The sequence below is a fragment of the Crinia signifera genome, chromosome 3 (assembly GCF_055691185.1).
Source record: "Crinia signifera chromosome 3, ASM5569118v1, whole genome shotgun sequence".
NCBI classification, from domain to species: domain Eukaryota; kingdom Metazoa; phylum Chordata; class Amphibia; order Anura; family Myobatrachidae; genus Crinia; species Crinia signifera.
Window position 1 is genome coordinate 123323622 of NC_139219.1, and position 24067 is coordinate 123347688.

The window sequence follows — 24067 nt, forward strand, 5'->3', positions numbered from 1 at the left end:
GCTAGGTCGCGAGTTACGTAAGACGGCTTCACGCCGCAGGGTGCGCAGGAGGTAAGCCGCATGCGCGTTGGTGTATTGCCCTGCCCTAGGGAGCAGGAGGCTACGTGAGTTCCTTTCCAGATGCCGGCATCCGCACTGGAAGTGTGACGGTGGACCAGTGAACGACTGGTGAGTAGAAATTGTATTGAATCTGTTGTGTTGTTTGTGCTCCTTCCCCTCCCCGGAGCGTTCCCCCACCTCAGTTACGCCTGCCGTGTTCCACAAGCGGGTGTAACCACTCTGAGGCCAATAGTGCCTGTGATGAGCATCCCCTCCCCCCCTTAGGGGGTTTTCCCCCTTGTTTCCCCTACAGGTGCAGTCGCCCCCGGAGACCAGTGGAGCAAGAGGAAGGTACCGGGACCGTCGCAGGCCCGAAGGTAAGAGGCGGAGCGCAGCGAGGTGAGTACGCGCAGCGAGTGGTGCGTGCCTGGCCCCGCCCCGGGGCCTCCCACATTTTGGCGTAGTCGGCAGGATCTGAGTCCACAGTTGCGATGTGGGGCACCCCCAGGGAGACCCGCCGGAGGGACCTTCCGGAAGCACCTTACCCCTGTGTTGATGAAGACGGTTGGGTGACGGTGACAGGAGCGGACCTGATGAGGATTGTACAGAGGTCCATCCAGCGCGACAAGGACCAGCGACGGGAGGAGAGGCTCGCGAAGGCTCTGGTGACCCCTTGCTGGACCTGTCAGCAGATGGGACACTTTACCAGCGACTGCCCCCAGAGCCATGCTGCAATGGAAACAATCAGATCGACGGAGTGGAAGGGGCCAAGGCATCCAGGCCCCCTGGTGACGGAGGAGGCTGTGATATCTCCCTTCTGGATCGCGGAAATGTCCCCCTGTTGGGCAGGGCAGAAAGGCACAACAGGGAACTCTCGCCACTCCCCATGCCGGACCAGTCTCCAACTCGAACGGTTGGGACCAGAAGCTCCGGAAGGTAGGGACGTGCCGATAGGAGGAAGGAAGTCCGCGGAGGCAGATGACGTCCTGGAGCGAGACGTCTCGCCGATGGCACTGTGGCTAGCAGATACCATCGGGAGAGACGAAGGCTACACAGCAAGAGAGGATACCGAATGGGACGAACCCTGGTGCAAACTCTGTAACGAGGTGGACCACGAACCGCCGGATTGCCCCTACGTCTCCGCCCAGACGATTAAGAATTGGTGCCAAGGGTATGTCGACCACCATGACCCTGCCAACTGGTCCTCAGAGGACGACTGGAGCGAAGAGGAATCGGAGAGGTGCACGGGCTGCGGCGACCTCGACCACATACGCCCTGAATGCCCCTGGCCTATGGACTACGATTCGCGGGAAGAGACTGACCCTGGAGGATCTGAGGACGACGGTTGGGAGACTATGGAAGAGGAGGACGACCCCCCTCCCTCAAGGGCGGCTGCCCGAGAGGTAGGAAGTGCCCCAGAGGGAACAACCGGTAGCCAGAGGGCAACCCCTCGACGGGAAAACCGGATGGAGGCCCCCTGCCGGATGGGAGAAGAATGGGTAGAGGTGATGCCCTTGGAAGGGGAATCTCCCTGTTGGCCTATGGCGGGTGACCACGGCGAACGACCCCTCCCTCGGAGGAGTCGGCGGAGGAGTCGGCGGAGGAGGCCGGAAGCCGAACACAGGAGTCCACCGCCCACCGAGGACAGGGACCAGTCCCTGGGGGCAACCACCCGCGACACAGGAGACCTATACCCGGACGCCACACCCCCAGACGAGAAGGTGGAGGTGAGTTTTCCTTCCGCCGATGCTGGCCCAGGCACCCCAGATGGGACACCTGGACCAGGACCGACCTCCCGAGAGGACCAGGGTGACCCTGACGCCGGAACGCAGGTAATGGCTCACTTTGTGGGGACCACAAAGGAAAAGGGGGGGGCAAGTGTAGAAGTACGCCCCGGTGCTATTGCACTGGGACGAAAGGGGCAGTGCCGCCGCCGGGTGGCACCGCCCCCTGCAGCCATGGCCAGTGTACTAGTGCGGTCACTGGTCCTGCTGCTGGTTGGCGCCTGCTTCCTGGCCTGGGGTGGCCTGGCGCCACCCCAGGGAGCCGGAAGCAGACCCTCCAGTGACGCCGGGTGTGGGGGCAGCGGCGAGCCTTTGCCGCTGATCCCCACGAACAAAGGCGATTCAAATACGGCGCCAAAGGAGAGCCAATCATGGCTCTCGCTCTGGCGCCCAATGGGAAGTGGCGGCGGCGAGCCAATCCTGGCTCGCCACGTCACGAGCCCCGCCCCCGGGCGCTGGTTTGAACTAACCAGCGCCGGGGGCGGGAAGAAGAGTGCGGCGACGGAGGACGAGGAGAGCGGAGAGCGCTGGACGGGGAGAGGATCGCCGCCGGAAGCCCCGGGAGGCGGCAGCGGTGTACGCAGGACTGCTACACGCTGCCGCCCGCCGGGCGAAGGACACAGTGCCGGGGACAGCCGGCAAAGACGGAAGAAGCCCGGGTGCGGTGGGGTGCAACGCAAAAGAGCTTGCACCGGCCCCCGCTGCCCCGGTGAAGACTGCAGGAAGCCCGGAGGTGGTGGGAAGCATCCCACCTCCGGTGAAGACGGACCTCCCCCGTGGCTGGACCAGGCTTGGTCCAGCGGAAGGCCATAGGACGGGTAAGTCCCCAATGTGGGTCCCCTCCCTAGACCACCAGGTGTGCGGGCATTAGGTCCGTGGGCCCAATTCAGGCACCAGGCCTGTGTGTATCGTAGTCGGGCTCTAGGCCCGTGGGGACTTAAGGTTTGGTTGTGGTTGGGCATTAGGCCCTTTCGTGTTGTTGGGCCTTAGGCCCCTTTCGTGTTGTCGGGCATTAGGCCCCTTCATAGTAGACCCTCGGGCCCCATTGTGTTATTGGGCCCCAGGCCCACCTGGGTTACTGGGCACCAGGTCCAGCTGTGTTGTGGGGCGCAAGGCCCTGTTTGTGTACGAGGCCCAGACCCTGCTAGGGCTGAGGCCTCTCAGTAGAAGTAACAGGCCGGTATCGACAGGCCGCGAGTTCAGTTATCGCCGCAAGGATTATTGCGGTAAGGCTGGGAACAGTCAGAGGGAGGTAGGCCCTCGCTAGGTGTTGGTGCAGTGTTGTCTCTTTACATTGTACTGTTTTACTTGACACCGTGTACTGTATGCTGTACTTGGGTTCACCACTCGTGGCCCTGTGCAGATTGTGTTCTTTTCAGGTTGCGTGACGCTAGGACGTGGCATCGGAAGATCCGGCGCTAGGTCGTAGGTTGCGCGGGCGTTAGGCGCCAGGTTGCGCGACACTAGGCTGTGGCATCTAAGGATCCAGCGCTAGGTCGCAAGTTACGTAAGACGGCTTCACGCCGCAGGGTGCGCAGGAGGTAAGCCGCATGCGCGTTGGTGTATTGCCCTGCCCTAGGGAGCAGGAGGTTACGTGAGTTCCTTTCCAGATGCCAACATCTGTCGTGTTGTTTGTGCTCCTTCCCCTCCCCGGAGCGTTCCCCCACCTCAGTTACGCCTGCCGTGTTCCAAAAGCGGGTGTAACCACTCTGAGGCCAATAGTGCCTGTGATGAGCATCCCCTCCCCCCCTTAGGGGGTTTTCCCCCTTGTTTCCCCTACAGGTGCAGTCGCCCCCGGAGACCAGTGGAGCAAGAGGAAGGTACCGGGACCGTCGCAGGCCCGAAGGTAAGAGGCGGAGCGCAGCGAGGTGAGTACGCGCAGCGAGTGGTGCGCGCCTGGCCCCGCCCCGGGGCCTCCCACACTTCTACAAGCTCTCAGCACCCGCAGACAGAAGCTTCCGGGTTAGTGGAACCCAAAAGCACTGCAGGCGGCCGTATTCTCTTCTAGCCGGCCCGACAGAAGGTGGAATGGGTCCGGCCCACCGGGATTTTTCCTGGTATCCCGGTGGCCCAATCCGCCCATGAGCGGCACTAATAAGGAAAAAGGGTGCAGGGGATGGCTGCTGTGCTAGGGGGCCCCCCAAGGGCCCGGGCCCCATAGCAGCTGCATCCCCTGCACCCTCCATAGTTACGCCACTGGCAAGGGGCATTATGCATGTAGGCATCACTGCAGGGGCATTATGCATCTATGCTACACTGTAGTGTGCAGGGACGTGCAGTCAGGGGAGGCAGGGGAGGCAATTTCTACCTCTCCGGCTGCCTCCCACTGCTGCATGTGAGGGTGGGAGGCAGCGGGAGAGGTGCCTCCCGCTGTTAACATTAAAACTCCGGGCAGCGGGGGGCGGGTAGGGGTGGGCAGGGTGCAGCAATGGGCTGTAAAAGCCCATTGAAAATGAATGGGGAAGCGGCACTTATACTGATGCCGCAATGACAGGGGCACCAGTATAAACGAACGCCCCCAGTTGTGATTGGGCCAGCAGATCCAGTGCTGGATCCGCTGTCCAATCACATACATGCAGGGCCCTGGAGAGGAGATGCAGCAGCGCGGGCAGCGGGGAGTTCGGCGCCTGCAGGGAAAAAGCGGATGTCACTCACCCGTCTCACTGCCGAGAGGACTGGCCGCCGCCACCGCCGAGGACAGGTGAGTCCGCCGGGTGGTGGGAGGGGAGGGGGGGGCGCATGTACCGGCGGCCGCTGCATATGTAGCACCGCCATGTCCGGGGGGGCGGGGGTGTTGGTGGTGAGGCACTGACCTCACCGCACGTCACTGGTAGTGTGCATTATGCATCTACACCACACTGCAGGAGGCATTATGTGTTTAAGCGACACTAAAAGTCCATGAAAGGGCCCAAAGGGTATTATTACAACAGTGTGTTTATATCGATACCTGGAAGTGCAGGGAACGTTGGCGCCACCAATGAGAGAAGATGCAGAAGGCTGCATCTTTTACCAAGAAACCCCCTCACCGCACGCCACTGTACAAAATGGTACTATATATCCTCTGCACAGAAGAAGGTGCAGCTATAAAATCGTCAGGGGTTACCAATCCTGATTAAGAGATAAATCCAGTAAAAAGATATGATATAGAGCGCCCCACCATTGGACACATAAGGGGTGATTCTGGTTGGTTTGCAAAAGCAAACTCCTTCTTTAATGGGCAAAACCATGTGCACTGCAGGTGGGGGAATGTAACACGTGCAGAGAGAGTTACATTTGGGTGGGATGTGTTCAAATTAAAACTCCATTCGCCTTTCAATTACAATGTGCAGGCTCTGATTTCAAAGCAGGATCTTATTGGGTATCAACTGTCAACAACTGTCATGTGATTTGGGATAGCCAATAAGATCCTGCTTTGATATCAGAGTAAATCAGAGTAAATCAGAGCCTGCACATCTCTACTTTCAATGGCACCTAACTCTAGATCTCTACCACCATAAAAATTATTTCAGTGTCCTGTCCCTTGATGCAGCTATCTTTATTTCATACCTCGGTACTTGTGTAGTATCACGGCTCCCACGATGGGCATCGTATAGTAAAAAATCGCATTGCATGCGATTTTGATCACAAATGCATCCAAATGCATTTAAATTAGTAGGAAACATGTTAAATGCACCCCAAATGCCATTTTTCACACTGTGCCACCCCCACTATCAACGCCAACCTGAAGCGTGGCGAGCGTAGCGAGCCCACGAGGGCCGGCGGTACGTGTCCTACGACCTTTTCATACCCCCACTATCCACGTCGGCGTGGAGTTGAGAATAGAAACCTAGCCCGAAGCGTGGCGAGCGCACGCGGACACCTGTGAAGCACGCGAGGGGACGCGGATACCTGGGAAGGTATCTCCGTCCCCTCGCGGGGCTCGCTGCGCTCACCACGCTTCGTGCTCGCCACACTTTCTATTCTCAACTCCACGCCGACGTGGATAGTGGGGGGTATGAAAAGGTCGTAGGACGCGTACCGCCGCCCCTCGGGGGCTCGCTGCGCTCGCCACGCTTCGGGTTGGCGTTGATAGTGAGGGTGGTACAGTGTGAAAAATGACATTTGGGGTGCATTTAACATGTTTCGTTCGCATGCGGTTTTTTCAAAAATGCATCAAAACGGGAAAAATCGCATTGAATCGCATGCCATCTCATGCCACAACATATGGCATGCGATGGGAGCCGTGATACTACACAAGTACCCATACCTCTAAACTATTCTAATTACAGCAGCACAGTCCTGCTATTTGGAGACTGTCCCACTGTCCCTCCCGCAGGTGGCAGTAATCGCTGAAGAGATGCAGTGTGCCAGAAGGGAAGCAGGAGGGATGGCAGCGAGTGTGCCTGGTAGTGCCGGTAGTGTCCCGCGGTGGGGAGCAGTTGGGAGTCCCCCCTGTAAGTTGTCGACCAGCGCTAAATAGACGCTGTGCGCATGCGCGCGTCTATTCCCTCAACCATAGGGGCTGGGGGCATGGCTAGAGGCTCACAGATGCCCCCAGCCTCTATGAATAGATGCTGTGCCATATATGAACATGCCAACAGCTGTGCCAGTTACACAATTCCCCCAATACTTGCAGTAATACCATAAACACAAAGCCCCCCACAGTGCCAGATAAATAATGCCCCCAGATTGTGGTACCATTCAAAATAAATACTCTTGCGGTACTGTGTGCGCCACAAAAAGAAAAATGGGTGTAGCCACATGCCACATGGGGTGTGGCCAATTAAAATGTGGGTGTGATACACATATGCCCAGGGCCGGACTGGGCCCAGAAATTGGCCCTGGCATTTTGAGCACACAGGCAAACCTGAAGCAGGCAGGACCCTTGCACGGCGAAGCTGCATGGCAAAAAGGGGGCGTGGTCTCATGGAAAGGAAGCATGGCATCAGAAAAAGGAGGTATTACACATAGGGTTACCACCTTTGTGTTGTGAGATTCCTGGAAAATGCCCCACCCCTTAACACACCTCCAGCCCACCCATTGACCCGCCCCCGGATCGCCCCTTGATCCACGATCATGGCATTTTTTTTTAACCTTTGCTTCAATCTATTCTTGATTTTGCACACTGTAATGCCACTTACTCGTTACGTCACACACTGTAATGACCATTACACATTATGCCACACATGTGATACCCATTACATGTTATGCCACCCACCTCGTTGCCCATTACATGTTATGCCATACACCGTGATGCCCATTACACATTATGACATACACCGGGATGCCCATTACACATTTTGCAAGGACTCAACTAATTTTTATCAAATAGGGACAATATGGACAGTGGGCGCCGGAAGTGCGCGCCAAAAAATTTACACCATAATGCCTATTACACGTCACATGCCCATTACATATTATGCCACTTGCCATAATGTCCATTACACGCTATGCCAGGGCTTGACAATTTCTTTTTCTAAATAGTAACAACATCGTAATGCCTATTACACGTCACACAACCATTACATATTATACCACATGCCACACCGTAATGCCCATTACACGTTATCCCAAACACTGTAATGCCCATTGCACATTACGCCACACACCGTGATGTTATGTTACATGTTATGCCTCACATGATGCCCATTACACATTATGATGCCCATTACATGACACACCGTGATGCCCACACACACACACATGTGGTGACAGAGCTGCATAAGCAGGGTGATGGGGGCATACTCAGGGTGACAGGGGCATACACAGGGTGACGAGGGCACACAAAGGGTGACGGGGGCACACAAAGGGTGACAGATTCCTTATTATTAAGAAGATTTCCCCTTATGCGATGATGGTTTTCCTTGTTTCATGGTCATTGTTACTCAGGGCCAGCTCGAAGCCTACTAGCACCCTCAGCAACATTTTTTGAAGCCCCCCAAATGCGGCGACCATGCTCCATTATACATATGCCACACACCGTGATGCCCATTAAACAATATGCCACACATGTGATGCCCAGTGGTGCAAGTAGCCTTTCTTTATTTTGGTACTGATAGCACATGCCAGCTTCATGAAAATAGGGGGCATGGCTTCATGATAATAGGAGCATTTCCACGTTATTACACACACCGTAATGCCCGATGCACATGACGCCACAAACCATGATGCCCATTATATATGCCACACACTGTGATGCCCAGAGGTGCAAGTAGAATTTCTTTATTGGTGGTACTGATAGCGCATGCTGGCTTCATGACAATAGGGGCATGGCTTCATGACAATAGGGGCATATACTGTTATGCCCGATGCACATGACACCACACACCGTAATGCCCATTACACTGGACGCCGCAGACCGTAATGTACATTACACATGACACCACAGACCAATAGCCCATTATATTACTGTATTATGCCACAAAAGTGCCACTTACCCACATGCTAGGAGTTTCTTTCCCAATGCCAATAGGAGCTCAGGGCCCACCAGCCAATCAGGAGCGGCAGTGGTGGCTCCTGATTTGGCTGCCAGGCTGCAAGCCCCTATTGGCAGGCATCCCGGCGCGAAATTTGAAATAGCCGTGGACCCGCTCTGAAGACAGCCAGCAGCCCACAGCTATCATCACACGCAGGGCTGCTGTCAAAAATTGTGGGGCCCGGGACTGTCAAAATATCCCCTCCCCCCGAAAGTGTATTAAAGGGATACCTGCTGTCGCAGCGGTGGCAGCAGCTTCTCCGGCATCTGACATGCTGGGTGACCGCACTGTAAGCCGTGCGATGACATCACACCACGCACGGCTGCACTGCCTGTGTATGTTCCCGGGCAGCAGGAGGATCCGGCCGGGCCTGGGGACTGTCTATGTGCAGCGGGCTGCGGAGAACCTGCAGCCCGCCTCTGTGTAGTGGGGGAGGGCAGCTGAAGTGAATGGGGGTGCTGGCAGGCTGCTGCCCCGGCCCGACCCTTGTCAGAGCAGCTGGGCCTGGGACAGTTGTACCCATAACACCCCCCTGTTGGCGGCCCTGATCACACTGCTTCCATTCTGCCTGGCACTTTCATTACAGTGCGCCCACTGCTGACCAGGCCAGCTCCAGGTATGCTGTGGAGCAAAATGGCTGCACCCTTTAAAAGTCACCCCCAGCGCAGCCGCTCCTATAGAATGTGCCTGGAGCCGGCCCTGTTGTTATCAAAGAGGAAAGAAAGGACAATGAGGAGAACTATGTGGTATTTGTTTTCTCTTTTATCTTGGCTCTGCTCATACTGTAATTTGATTCTATTAAAAATAACTTTTGTTCAAATTCCCATAAAACATTTTCCTTTGATTGTGTTTTTTCCTATTCATTTCTAAATACATTTTTTTGATGTTTACTTTTTATTTTACATATTTATTTGAAGTTAAATAAATATGTAAAAAAATGAATAAGAAAAAAAGAAAAAATAGATTCCACATAGGCCCTTATTCTGTTCGGTTCGGTAACGGCCGCATGCGGCCGTTCCGCCGATGTTTTCGCTCTGCGCATGTGCAGAGGGCACTCTGCGCATGTGCAGGCGAAATCGCCGCACACTTTTTTTGACCGCCGCAAAGGGGGCGGATAGGGGCGTGAGGGGCTACTTAGCCTCATTTCCCTATGCATACGCCCCGCGTTTCATGGGCGTTCCCATGCAAACGCGGGGCGTATGCATGGTAATGAGGCCATGACGCGCGTGTAGGGGGCGGGCAGCTGACATCGCCGGATGTCAGCTGCCCGCCCCAATACAAGATTTCACACGGACAAGTGTCCGTGTGGTCTTGTGTTGCGGGACCTGGTGGAGCGTGCGGCCCTGCATTCGATGGTCTGCGACCATCGAATGCAGGGGCTGCTCCCAAGGTGGAGGAGGCGTATCCCCGTCCACTTTCATACGGATCGCCACATATCCGCGTACGGACGGAGGTGGCGATCCGTACGCAAGGCGGGGATTCGTCTGTGCGGTCGGAGCTGCATATGCGGCTCCGGCCGCACCGATCAGAATAAGGGCCATAGTTATCTTTCTTTCTCCTTTCTTTCCTCTTTGAACACTACTATGTAAGTAAGTAAGTTTAATTTATATAGCGCACTTTCTCCGTCAGGACTCAAGGCGCCTTACAGACATTAAAAACAATGCACATAATACAGAGGATGTTGGTATTACAGTAACAGACAAGTCACAGACAAAAGAAACCCTTGAGCACACAGTAAGCATAATGCAGGATTACTATGCAGTGTAATGTGAACAGGATTGTGCTACTGTGAATTGGAGGTACTATTGTCTGGCCATGCCCATTTCTTTGTGATGCCACAAGCTTTTTTTTTTTTACCTTCGGCATGCATTGTCCCTTTTTAAATGAGGGACAGAGGGCGCAGGGTTATCATTTAAAAACCCTAGCACCTCTCCTGCATCTCCTCTTATATAAACGTGAACTCTAGTAAATATACCCCTAGGTTTTTCACATTTATTTATACTACAAAACATGTGGCAGGAGTGGAAGAAAAGTATTACTAGAGAGCACTGGCAAGTAGATGCCAGCTAGATTCCACAGCATTACTAAAGCATAGTGCTTAATATAATTCTCAGGATGTACCATAAACTGCAAAACTCATTTATAAACACATGCAATTGAATTACTTCAATACAATTAACTGTACATGCCAGCTAAATATTTTGGGCCTAACTTATAAACACATAAAAGCTGATCTGCTGTGCTATGTCTTAATAGCACAGCAGATCAGCTTTTATGTGTTTATAAGTTAGGCCCAATATATTTAGCTGGCATGTACAGTTAATTGTATTAAAGTAATTCAATTGCATGTGTTTATAAATGAGTTTTGCAGTTTATGGTACATCCTGAGAATTATATTAAGCACTATGCTTTAGTAATGCTGTGGAATCTAGCTGGCATCTACTTGCCAGTGCTCTCTAGTAATACTTTTCTTCCACTCCTGCCACATGTTTTGTAGTATAAATAAATGTGAAAAACCTAGGGGTATATTTACTAGAGTTCACGTTTATATAAGAGGAGATGCAGGAGCGGTGCTAGGGTTTTTAAATGATAACCCTGCACCCTCTGTCCCTTATTAAAATGTTCTTTCGCTGTCATAAAAGACAGCAATAGCAAACATATAAATAGCTAAAGGGATTACAGCCTGAATTATGCAAACAATGTTGCCAACGCACACTAGAGATGGTACAAAGAAGTGCAACTAAAATGGTACATGGTTTACATAGTAAAATGTACTCAGAAGACTAAATAATCTCAATATATATAGTTTGGAGCAGAGAAGGGAAAGTGAAATGAAGAGGAGTAATAGAACACAAGGACATGCAATGAGGGAGGTTCAGGGAAATCTAAGGAAAAATAACTTCACAGGAAGGGAATATTCTCCCATCAGATGTGGTAGAGGCTAAGACAGTAGAACAATTTAAACATGAATGGGATAAACAAGGATATCCTTACATAGAAATAAGGATCAAATAGGGTTTAAGGATTCTTATTTGCCATGAAATACAATATTTCTATAATTTACATATAGGTGCATGGGTGCTATTTGGAATCTTAATGTAGGGTTAGCGAGTGGCGAAGAGTTTTGAAAGGTTATCGTGCAAACCGGGATTGATGCAATATTCCCTACACTACAATTATTTCATGAGAAACTTTTGCATGTTTTAATATGGATTGGATCAAGACCACTTTGGAGATTGTGATAAGAGTATCCAAGTTTTTTAGGACATGGGAAAGCTATGTTGCAATTTTGAGTTTTTATCACCTACCTAGGATCCATGAATAATTGAAACAAACCCAGTAAGCATGTGATATCTTCTGCTTTATTTATAACAAATTGAATATTTATTATTTTTTATTAAGGCAATAATATACTATACAATACTATACTATACTAGTATAGATATATATCTATAGAGATAGATAGATAGATAGTTAAAATTGTGTAAAAATAAGACATACAATTCACCAATTACGGAACATACTACGCAAAACTGTCTGTATGACAAACATCTAGGCATAAAAACACCTTTTGAGTCTATTTTGTATGTCCAACTTTTAAAGAATATCCTCAAGCAGGGGCTGGCTGGCAACTTTTAGCATGGGGGCAAATGCAATCAAGTGAACCAGCTTTTCTACCAAGACAAATGTAAAAATAGATGTAGCAAAAAATCCCCCCTGTAAAATCTGATGCAGTATGAAAGTTTTTACAATAAAACTGAAATGTTAACAAGGTGCTTGATACTTTAGCTCATAGGACCCGACGAGTGCCACTTTATCTTTGCATACATATATATATATATATATATATATATATATATATATATATATATATATATATATATATATATATATATATATATATGGAAAAAGTAGTGTCCCTAATATTGCGCTTATAGAAAGAGCAGCACCCCTTGCTGTTAGAAAGGTACAAGAAGAAAACATAAAAACACAGATTAGAGGTGCGCTGTATCACTAATACCAATACTTCCAATAAATCAATAATTTGTAAAAACAAATGAACATTTATTAAATTTAAAAAAAATTCATCAGCGTTTTCACAGGTGTCACATGAAAGATCAATCCGCAGCCCGTTTTGCGGATTGATCTTTCATGTGACACCTGTGAAAACACTGATGCATTTTGAAAAAATTAAATAAATGTTCATCTGTTTTTACAAATTATAGATTTATTTGAAGTATTGGTATTAGTGATACAACGCACCTCTATTCTCTGTTTATATATATATAGATATATATATAAATATATATGTATACACATTATATTTAGATATGATGCAGCATCGATACTTAAATAATAATTTTAGCAGTGACTGTTCTTGCTGTAATAAGTTTATTGGCTTTAATATTTCTAGCTGCTAGCATTAAAATGTGGTCTCATTAGTATGTATATGGTTTCTGTGGTAACTTTTTTTCACCAGGATCCACTGTCTCGAAGGACACCTCTGATCATCGGGACAGCGCAAATCCGGTTGTTTTTCACATGTTGTACACTTCGGAGGTGATGCCTTACATAAGGCAAGCTTTGCACATTTGTACTTGTATCTGATGACGGTTTGAATAAAACAGAAATATTATATTAACTGCTTGCATTGGTCGGTTATTTGAATCCGGGAGTGCCGGCAATCCTGGACTCTATATATTACAAAGCTTATGGAGGGCACCGGGGCTGGCTGTTTAATTAAAGTTAATGTGAGTGCCAACTATATATATATATATATGCCAACAAAAAAAACTGCGCACACTGTATAAATAGCAGCACCTCTGAGGATCCAAAGAGTATTAGAGATAGAAAGAAAGAATTCAGAGTCCGCTATGAGTAATTACACACAATTAAAACAAAAACATAATTTAATAAAAGGATGCCTCATGGGCAATATAATGAACACAATAAAATGTTTAAATTTGAGATCCTTCAGAGTTTTGGTCTTTCCAATGGAGTCACAGGTCCAACGTGTTTCGTCAAAGAGTTGACTTCATCGGGGGCTTAGAAAGCATTGAATTTAGCACGACTGATGTGCACTTCAGGAATCCAAAGGCTGAAACTGCTTTGAAGTCAGATATCTCCGGTTCCCAATTCTTGTACCCCTGGAAAGAGGGGACCCTCAGCTTTCAGCGTAGTGCTGCAGCTTCACCTATCTGTCATTGTGACAATAATTAATGGTGCTGAGAACGCAAAGGCACACTGACTGCACAAGTGTGCAGTGCAAGTCCCATCAGAGCCGGATTAACAATGGGCCTGATGGAGCTATAGCTCCAGGCCCACTCTCCAAATAGGCCCATTTTGTAGCTGAGGGTCAGGGCTTTCCAACGAGACCAGCCCCGCGTCGCTAGCCCCCCGGGAACCGCAGATACCGCCAGGCAAACCTGTAACGTTTTCCCCATAAGATAAAGTGGGACCCGCTAATTCCGACCTCCACCCGGTTCCAACGGCTGCCAGTTCCCGCTACAGCATCACAGAAACTTGAGGTTGATCTCAGTCGAACCCAAATCACTGGGCCTTCAATCTGATACCTGGTCCATATGGGTTCATTGGTTCTAGAGATATTGCAGGTAAAACAATTTTTTTTTTTTTCATTTCTGAAATGTAATTTCATGGCTGTTCATGTTGTTTGAGAGCAGATTTCTCTGGAAGCAAACGGCCCAGTTTCATGGGACCAAAATCATTTGAAGGCTACATGTAAATGGGTCAGTTGGTTCCAAAGATATAGCTGGTTGTTTAAAGGGGGGCGGGGTGGTTTTCTCTCCCCTTCACACCAGAAAATGCAGGGACTAGGCTGGTGAAAAAGGGGCCAGTCCGAGAATGTCCCTGCATGATCCTTGGACCATATTCGCTGCATTTTCTGGTATGAAAGGGGTATTATTTGAAATAGCCGGGACATGTAGTGCTCTGAATACAGCCGGGCAGCCCCCTGCTCTCTGCCCGGCTGTTAATGGTTGTCATTTCTGCCCGGCGGCGACTGTCCCCCAGTTACCGTGAGCATGTATTCCCCCTTGGCAATGAGCATGTATTCCCCCTTGGCAATGAGCATGTAATCCCACATGGCAATGAGCATGGAACCCCTGGCAATGAGCATGGAACCCCTGGCAATGAACATGTAGGTCGGCAACACTTATGTAGCATAATTTTTAATAGGCATTATGGTGTTTGGCATAATACGTAATGGAGATTATGGTGTGAGGCTTAACATGTAATGGGCATTATGGTGTAAATTTTTAATGTGCGCCTTTGGCATGCAATGCCCCTATTTATGAAGCATATTGTGCATTATTGCTCAATCTGTTTCGTATAGTGCAGGCATGTCGAAACTATGACCCTCCAGCTGTGAAACTACAAGTCCCATCATGCATTGCCACAGTTTTGCAATTAGGGAATGCTAAAACAATGTCAAGGCATGCTGGGACGTGTAGTTTCACAACAGCTGGAGGGCCACTGTTTGGAGATGCCTGGTATAGTGTGTATTTTGGCACAATCCATGTGGCAAAATGTGAATTTTGCCTTAATCTGTGCGGCATAACGTGAATTTTGACTCAATCTGTGTGCCATAGTGTGAATTTTTGCTCAATCGGTGTGAATTTTGTCTCATTACATGTCTCATAATGTGTAAGAAGCAAGTACAGTATAAGGGGTTACTATTGTGTTGCATGATTTGTATAAGGGGTATATGGTGTGGTAAACTTAGGTTACACATAAAAGGTGCTGACATACTGTCTACCAAGTTTCGGTTTTCAGATTTTTTTTATGACTGGAGTGCCGCCTCACCCCGCAAGTATCTTAGGACATCGGCGTCCTGCGGGTGCACCTTTGGAGGGCACCCGCCAATATATCTCCCTGCATTTCTCTTATGCCAGCCCCCTGCATTTTACAGGCATATATAATTAGTTGAAAGTATTTACACAAATACAGACACACCCATGAGCAGACCCCCCAAACAGAACACTGGTCACGCCCCCACATTATTAGATGCTGGCTGCAACCCCTATTATTGCGCATAATAGGCCCTTGATCATTTTCAGCTCCAGGCCCATTTAGACCTTAATCTGGCTCTGAGTCCCATGAGACTTTGCAAAAGAGGCTGAGAGGCTTGTGCTGAGAACTGATTTCTGCTCTGATCACATGCTTCTCAGGCCCATGGAGGATAGCAGCTGCAGCAGCCTCATCATGGCAGGGTTTCTAATCAGAGGCAGCGCTGAGCCTGTCAGGGCTCCTAGACAGTAAGTTACAGAGGGACAAACACAGGCTTTTCATGTGGTATTTATATATATATATATATATATATATATATATATATATATACATACAATTGAAAGAAGATGGTGGCACTTGCAGGCTTGTGGTAAAATCAACTTGTTTGTGTGAAAGAACACATGCAGTATAATCAGAGGATTATACTGCATGTCTTCTTTCACATAAAAAAGTTGATTTTACCACAAGCCTGCGAGTGCCGCCATCTTTCTTTCAATTGCACCTACATCACATTGGAAGGTACAGCAGCAGCAACAATCCCAGGAATCGAGTGCCAGTCCCTGGCACATGGCACCCGGCACCCAGGAACCTGATGACAAATAAAATTTGAAACGTTGATAGCAAGAAGGGTTCTATCTGGTTTCTACTGACAAAGTTACGAGTACCGTGCCATCTGTATTACTATACTGCATCTACCGCTGCGGGGGCACAGACGACGTATTGCTAAGTTATTGGGAGTGCCGGACCATATGGATATATATATATATATATATATATATATATATATAGACTGGCTGCGGACTGGCACTCTCCTTGATACTCAGCAGCCCCGGTGCCCTCAGGAAGATATAGATATCTTAAACGAAAAGAAGCAAACAGTGGCACTGCGAGGACTTGTGCATAAATCAACCAGGCATTTATTGGATAAATGCGGGTGTCTGACATTTCGGGGTCCAAAGCGCCCCATTTTCAAGGTGAAAGGGGAATGTTAAACCTTCACCGCTGCAGCTGCTAATATCAGACTATGCTTCTAAAGGTGTATTGGTAACTTCTCACCTTTAGAAGCATAGTCTGCTGTGAGATTTACACCAGATAGCATGCCTGGAATCAAACATTAATGTGATAGCTATGTGTATTGTAACCATTTTGAGCAATAGTGTGAGGACCAGCAGAAAAGTGGGGTCCCTTGACGGGGGCTGCAGGCTTAAATGCATTGATCAATTCATGAACTAAATCTCCACTATTTATTAATATCAGTTAATTTAGTGAGTGCAGAGCCCCTACAATGTCTGTTTAAACAATGTGGTCACAAGCCATAGGGCACCCCAAAACTAGGAAAGGTGAGTGCCGATGGTTAGTGTATATCTTGTTTATTAGATTCATTTTTTTAATTAGTCTTATTGTGGTTACATTCTCTCATGCACCCTGTTTTAACCTTTATTTCATAGCTTATATTAACCACTTCCCTAGATGATTAGTGACAGGTGTGTTGGTAACTGCTCACCTTTAGAAGCATAGTCTGCTGTTAGCTTTAGACCAGATAGCATGCCTGGAATCAAACATTAATATAATAGATATGTGTATTGTAGCCATTTTGAGCAATAGTGTTAGGACCTGCAGAAAAGTGGGGTCCCGTGAAGGGGGCTGCAGGCTTAAATGCATTGATCAATTCATGAATGAAATCTCCAATATTTATTAATATCAGTTAATTTAGTGAGCGCTGAGCCCCTACAATGTCTGTTTAAACAATGTGGTCACGAGCCATAGGGCACCCCAAAACTAGGAAAGGTGAGTGCCGATGTTTAGTGTATATATTGTATGTATACTGCCATTACTCTGTGTTTATTCTCCCGTGCAGTTTGACAGTAATGACAGATGGGAGGGGGCACCCCTGTCTAAAGTGTCCCAGCCCCCCCCCCCCCAAGGCTTAATCTTAATCTTACAAATTTTTCTCCAAATATCAAAAATGCTATTTAACAATATTTGGTGATGATGAAAGCTCAAAACATTTATTATGTGGTATTATTCGTATGCATCCCTAATATTAGTGTTTGTACATCGTATATCTTGTCAACTAAGTATTGAAATGAAAAAATAAAGTATACAAATGTATATTAATTCAAATAAAACAAGTAACTCTAGAGGGGTATTGACTCATTTATTGCTTCTTGACATTTCTTTGTCTTCTGTTAGGTTCATGTTTTAGAAGTTACAAAACATCTTAAAATAAATTACATTTTATGTACACTTTACATAATCTTTGAGTCACAATGAGTGATGTGTCTGAGGTTAGAACGACAAACATTTGTCATTTGTAGAGTGCGGGAAGTTTTCTGCAGCCCAGAGCAATAAACACTGACAACCTGAGACAGGATGTTACAACTGAGATCAAGTGAGCAAGTTTAGAAGCATTTGCGGTGGACAATGGATGGGCCTGCTTCATCATATTCCTGTTTTGTGATCCACATCTGCTGGAAAGTGGACAGAGAAGCCAAGATGGAGCCACCGATCCATACAGAGTACTTACGCTCAGGTGGAGCAATGATCTATAAGAGATAAGACAGAGGTTTAGAATTGTGCATCTACACTATACAAATACAAGTATTAAATGTATTCTAGAAACAGTTGATTCTAAGATTCTGATTATTTTCCATTGCATAATTGTATTCTGTAGGACATTATGGCCAAAGGGGAACTGTAGGGACACAATTTAACATACAATGAAATTGACACTTTAAATTGTCTGATGTTTTAAGTTAAAGAGTTCTATAAAAGGTACTGAATTTGCTATGTTTTCAAATTCAAATAGATGAGCCATATAATATGTATGTAACTTTAAAATATCATATAATTATCCAAATTACCTTGATCTTCATAGTGCTGGGAGCCAGAGCAGTGATCTCTTTCTGCATACGGTCAGCAATACCAGGGTACATTGTGGTACCACCAGACATGACATTGTTGGCATACAAGTCCTTCCTGATATCAATATCGCATTTCATGATGCTGTTGTATGTTGTCTCATGAATACCAGCAGACTCCATACCTAGCATGATATAAATAAGAGCTTTAGTCTCACCAGAAGTCATTTCATTGCTACATGGAAATCAAACCAGAAAAAAATAATTGAGTACATACCAATAAAAGATGGCTGGAAGAGAGTCTCTGGGCAACGGAAACGCTCATTGCCAATAGTGATGACCTGTCCATCAGGCAACTCATAGCTCTTCTCTAGAGAGGAGGAGGAGGCAGCAGTGGCCATCTCATTCTCAAAGTCCAGAGCTACATAGCACAACTTTTCCTTGATGTCACGGACAATTTCACGTTCAGCTGTAAGTGGATGAAGCAATTACAGTGATTAGTTAATATATGAACAAACATAGCAAAATAGCAATATTGTACATGTTGTATAAACACACTAGCTCTAACATCATATGGTTGTTGAACATTGTGCCTACAGCCCTACATCTTTTAAAAGAAAGGTAAATTGACAGTGTCTGTGTGTGTGTAACTATATATACATATATGCATATATACATTATATATACATATATATATTTATATATACAACAGGGATGGTCCCGGCACTCCAACACATGCAAACAATGACTCTGGTGCCTTTCATTCCCAGTCTGGGAAACAGATAGCCATGCAGTATTGCAAAATCTTCAGAGTGCCGTCTGTTGTCTCCTGCTATATATATATATATATATATATATATATATATATATATATATATATATATATATATATGTGTGTGTACGTGGATGCCGCCACGTAGCTATAAAACACCCATTGCATTATTCCTTTATTATGAACAGTACATTTTGTTACATAGACAAAGAACAGGACTATAGTCAGGATACTGCCATTAAAAAGAGCACTGAAACGTTGATTTCTTCATAAAGACACTGTACTGTCGTTTGTCTATCTTTTTTTAATGTTTATATGTTTCTAAGCAGGGAATTTGGGTTAAAATTAACTGACCTAGACAAGTGGAAAGTTTTTGTTGCAAGAAAAAAAAAGAAAAACAATATTGAAAATTAGTTTTAGTAATTTTTCTAATATTGGCTATTGGCATTTTGTCTGTTAATGCAGTGGTTCCCACTGGGGTGCTGTAAAGCACTTTCATATTTTCATGTCAATGTGAAAACCAGAGCAGGTGGTTGACAGTCATATAATAAGTGGACAATCAGCAGCGCAACCGTACCCACCACCGCATAACTGAACCTAATGATGACAGGTAAGCACACTTTAACTACAGTGTTTGAAAAAAAATGTTGAGTTTATCAATAAGAACCTTTGGCCTAGGGTGCTGTGAAAAAAATGCTGAAACTCTAGGGCGCTGTGTCTTCAGAAAGTTTGTGAAGCAGTGTATATTGTGGCAAAAACACAAGTGAAGATGTAGTACAGTAGTGTGCTCACCAGTTGTGACAAAAGAGTAACCGCGCTCTGTTAGGATCTTCATCAGGTAGTCAGTCAGGTCACGACCGGCCAAGTCAAGACGCATAATTGCGTGTGGCAAGGCATAACCTTCATAGATTGGTACGTTATGTGTTACACCATCACCGGAGTCCAGCACAATACCTTGAAGCAAAAATCACTCATTATTCAAAGTGAAATAGGTTACAGATCATAAGATATGTCTAGGAAGGGTCTAGGCCGACATTACTCCAAACCACCAGTAGCAATGTCAGCGTAGAGACTGTGGTAGAGATTACTACACATTTCACTGCCTTACAAAAGTTTTAAAACTTAATATACATAATATTCTTCCTAAAGTTGGATTTAGGAAGAAGTACTACTGAGAGTGCTAAAGATTTGAACTACATTTGTTTAACCATACTTTGCATTTCTTGATGATTCTTAATAATGAATGATACTTATTCTTGGTAGGAATAGTAAGTCACTTTGTCACTTACCAGTGGTACGGCCAGAGGCATACAGAGATAGCACTGCCTGGATTGCAACATACATAGCTGGGACATTGAAGGTCTCAAACATGATCTGAGTCATCTTTTCACGGTTAGCCTTGGGGTTCAGTGGAGCCTCAGTGAGCAGGGTGGGGTGTTCCTCTGGGGCTACACGCAGCTCATTGTAAAAGGTGTGATGCCAGATCTTCTCCATGTCATCCCAGTTGGTGATGATACCATGTTCAATTGGATATTTAAGAGTCAGGATACCTCTCTTGCTCTGGGCCTCATCACCTACATAGGAATCTTTTTGACCCATACCAACCATGACACCCTGAAGTAGACAAAGGAGAAATAGCAAAAATGTTGGTGAATTGATATTCTGTGTAGGACAACTGGTATAGATACTACATATTACGTTACTAGTATATAAACCAGTAGTTCTAACAAGCCTCTATAGTTGAACTTTCTTCCTTTAAAAACAAAATACATAAAGATTAAGAAGTCTGCTATCCTTCTTATTTACTTATTCACAGACATGTTAAAGAAGAAATATTTCCAAAGTTGGCCAAATATATGATACATATATATATATATATATATATATATATATCTATCTATATATATATCTATATATATGTCACTGGTTGAAAGAACGTCACTCCCGGCTCTTTGATAGTGCAAAAAAAAAATTTATGTCTGTGCTGCCAACGGCGTTTCGAGCCTGTGGCTTCATATATTGGGAGAGAGATGCAAGGCGTCATTTGTGTGTGCAGTATCCCAACACTGAGATTTTAGGAAAATTTAAAAGTCCACAGTTTGCTGTGTATAAGTGTATAACATCAGTGGTCACTGAGATCACTGAACCCATATTAACTTCTACACAAATATATATACACAGTGTGTGTATATATATATATATATAGATAGATAGATAGATAGATAGATAGATAGATAGATCTATCTATCTATATATATATATATATATATATATATATATATATATAGATAGATATATATATCTATATAAAAAGAAAGACCCAAAATGTGCTAGAAGATAGTAGCAGCAGCTCTATAGATCCCCCCTATTAGTGGAGGATAGGGATAGTCCTTATATAATTACAGACGATCACGTCATACAATGAAAACATTTTCTAATTTAATACTACAAATAAATATGTGAATAAAACAGCATATGACATCCACTTCAAATGTATCATGAAGATAGCACGCAACAAAATTGAAACCCAACGCGTTTCATCCTAACTACTTCCTTATGGGCATGATTCCAATTAAAATGCTGTTTATTTAGAATTTGGACTTACAGTTGGTTTCCTTTAAATGAGCTCCTTAGCGTAGAGGAAATTCGATAAAATCAAATGGAGTTTAAAGGCTTTGCAGATATTGCACACTCATGAAAGGGTAAGCCTGAATGCAGTGCCAATGTGCCTCCTTCAAGGGTATATATATATATATATATATATATATATATATATATAAACAAAATACTCATACATACCTGGTGGCGTGGACGCCCAACAATAGATGGAAATACTGCTCTTGGGGCATCGTCTCCAGCAAATCCAGCTTTTACAAGCCCGGAGCCATTGTCGCACACAAGTGCGGTAACCTCTTCATCGTCACACATGGTGGTAGCTTTCTTAATGAGTAAATATAAAACATGACGACATTATAGAAGCTTGCATTGCATTCCCTGTTTTGTACATCTGCTATTTACTGTAAATCGATGCTTCCTCAGTGCCAGTGTATAAGCATCCACATAACTCTGAAATAGCAATCATATTTGTATTGTAACCATCATACTGTTTGTATGGTAACTATAGCTGTATAACCGTAATTTGTTCATATTATTTAGGTAATTAGCAGTGTAACTATAATGGTGTGTACACACTTGATCAATGTGCATGAGATTTTGACTATATAGTCAAAATCACATCTGGATCGTATGCAGATCGCATGGGTTTTAACCCTTGCGATCCCGATGCGTGCTCCCGTCGCACAGCCAGAAAGTCTTGGCTGCATAGACTATATAGTGCAGATCTGCACTATATAGTCTAAATTGTAAGCAGATAGTCTAAATTGTATATACAGGTATAATCTAAATTGTAATATAGTCTAAATTGTATTAAGCTATTTATTTACAAAGCTTGCCTTAGCTATGGGACACTTGTATTTACCATAAAATTATTATCATTATTATTAGTAGTATTTATAACAAGTACTCTTTATTAAGAAATCATTCTCATTTACAAGTGATATTTAAATATTAAGTATTATTGTTGAATATACAAATTGACATTATCCAAGTATACTTGTCAAATACTGATATTTAATGCAACCATTGATTACATTTTATGATGTAATCAATGGTTGCATTAATATCTATTGAAGAGAATGCATATTTACAGTAATAGAGCGCATAACAGCATTAAAATGCAAAGTGAAGGCTTGGTTTTTTTAAATTATTATTCATATCAATATTTACTTTTTAGGGAAAGCTTACAGAAATAATACATTACTTGTCTATACTCTAACAATAAGGATGTTTTCTCATCAAGTTGATTCTTATCCCTTTTCCACCAAAATCCCAGGTCCAACTTCAGTAATTGCACCCAGTTTCAAGATGAGTCACAGCAGCTTGAAATCCCATTAATATCACAGGTTGGACCCATGTTAGTGGCATCTCTTTCCTTGGAGATGACATCATGTCCAGGCGCCTGTGATATGGCTTTCCGTAGGCTTTTAATGTGACCTGGGTCACCCATGTACAACGCAGGCTACCTGGATCTTTCCGGGGTTAAACCCTGGAAGCTATTTTGACCCATTTTAAAAATAATTACAATATAAAAAATTGGTATTTTTTCTATAATATTTGTTTTTTTATTTACTATTATTAATAATAATAATAAATAAATAAGGTCCTGTTAAAATATACTAAAACAGCTCTTTACACAGACATGCTCTATTCATTGAGAAATCCTTAATTTAATTTAGCATCATTATATTACTTAAATGATGTACAAACTAATGAATGCATGTTTAATTTGACCTATAATATTAGCTTTTGTAATAACTTTGTTTTATAATATATCTTGTTACTATGATGACACTTATTGTCTTTGATCCCATTTTTGTTCTAAAAGCTTTTCTTTCTGTTCCCACTTATATGTATAACATTCCCCTCCTCCCTAACAGTATCCATGTGCCCCGCCCCCTGGTACAGGTACCCCCTGCCTCCCTCCCACAAGCTGGCACTGCCCTCTCTCAGTCTCACCTTGGGCTCCGGTCTGTCTCAGGCAGTGCAGGGGATGCTTCTACTAGCTCACCAGCTCGCTCAGGCTGAAGTCCAGCTTGGAGGGTATTTATATATAACCCATGCCTTCCTCTCAGCCCATCCTTCGCTCCGTGATCTGTCCCCTTCTGTCTAGCCATATTAGGCTCTTGGGCACTAACCTTGCCCCCCTCGGGCTCTCTCACTGGCCGCAGGGTGCCCATACATGGCCAGTCTGGTCGGGCACCAGGTAAAAAGAGGCTGGAGCCGTAAAAGGATTCACTAGAATCTCTATAGTGCCCGCTCCTCTTGCGAGCCCCACGGCATCGACACAGAGGGAGAGTGTGGACACATGGCATACCAAGCATGATCCCATAATCCCCATATCCCAGAGCACTCCGGGAGAGGGGTCTGAGACAAAGATTTAGAGGGGACAACTGTGTAACTCGCCAGCTATTTGCTGCGACCTAGATGACAGGCAGCAGCAGCACAGAGACTGTTACCGTGCATCAGTACATCTCACTGATGCAGCGTGTGATCGTACACATGGAACACATC

The 24067-nt window shown here is 45.5% G+C and overlaps 1 protein-coding gene across 1 annotated transcript; it reads right to left on the reverse strand.

The window, feature by feature from the left end:
- Positions 1-17441: 17441 nt before the first annotated feature.
- LOC146062567 (actin, alpha cardiac muscle 2-like) lies at positions 17442-23747 on the reverse strand. Its single transcript, XM_083174665.1, has 7 exons — positions 23513-23747; positions 21737-21877; positions 20227-20551; positions 19730-19891; positions 18443-18634; positions 18169-18350; positions 17442-17850 (listed from the first exon to the last, which is right to left on the reverse strand). Exons 2-7 carry the CDS (start codon positions 21863-21865, stop codon positions 17707-17709), a joined length of 1134 nt encoding a protein of 377 aa, XP_083030791.1. The 5' UTR covers positions 21866-21877; positions 23513-23747; the 3' UTR covers positions 17442-17706.
- Between the last annotated feature and the right edge of the window lie 320 nt (positions 23748-24067).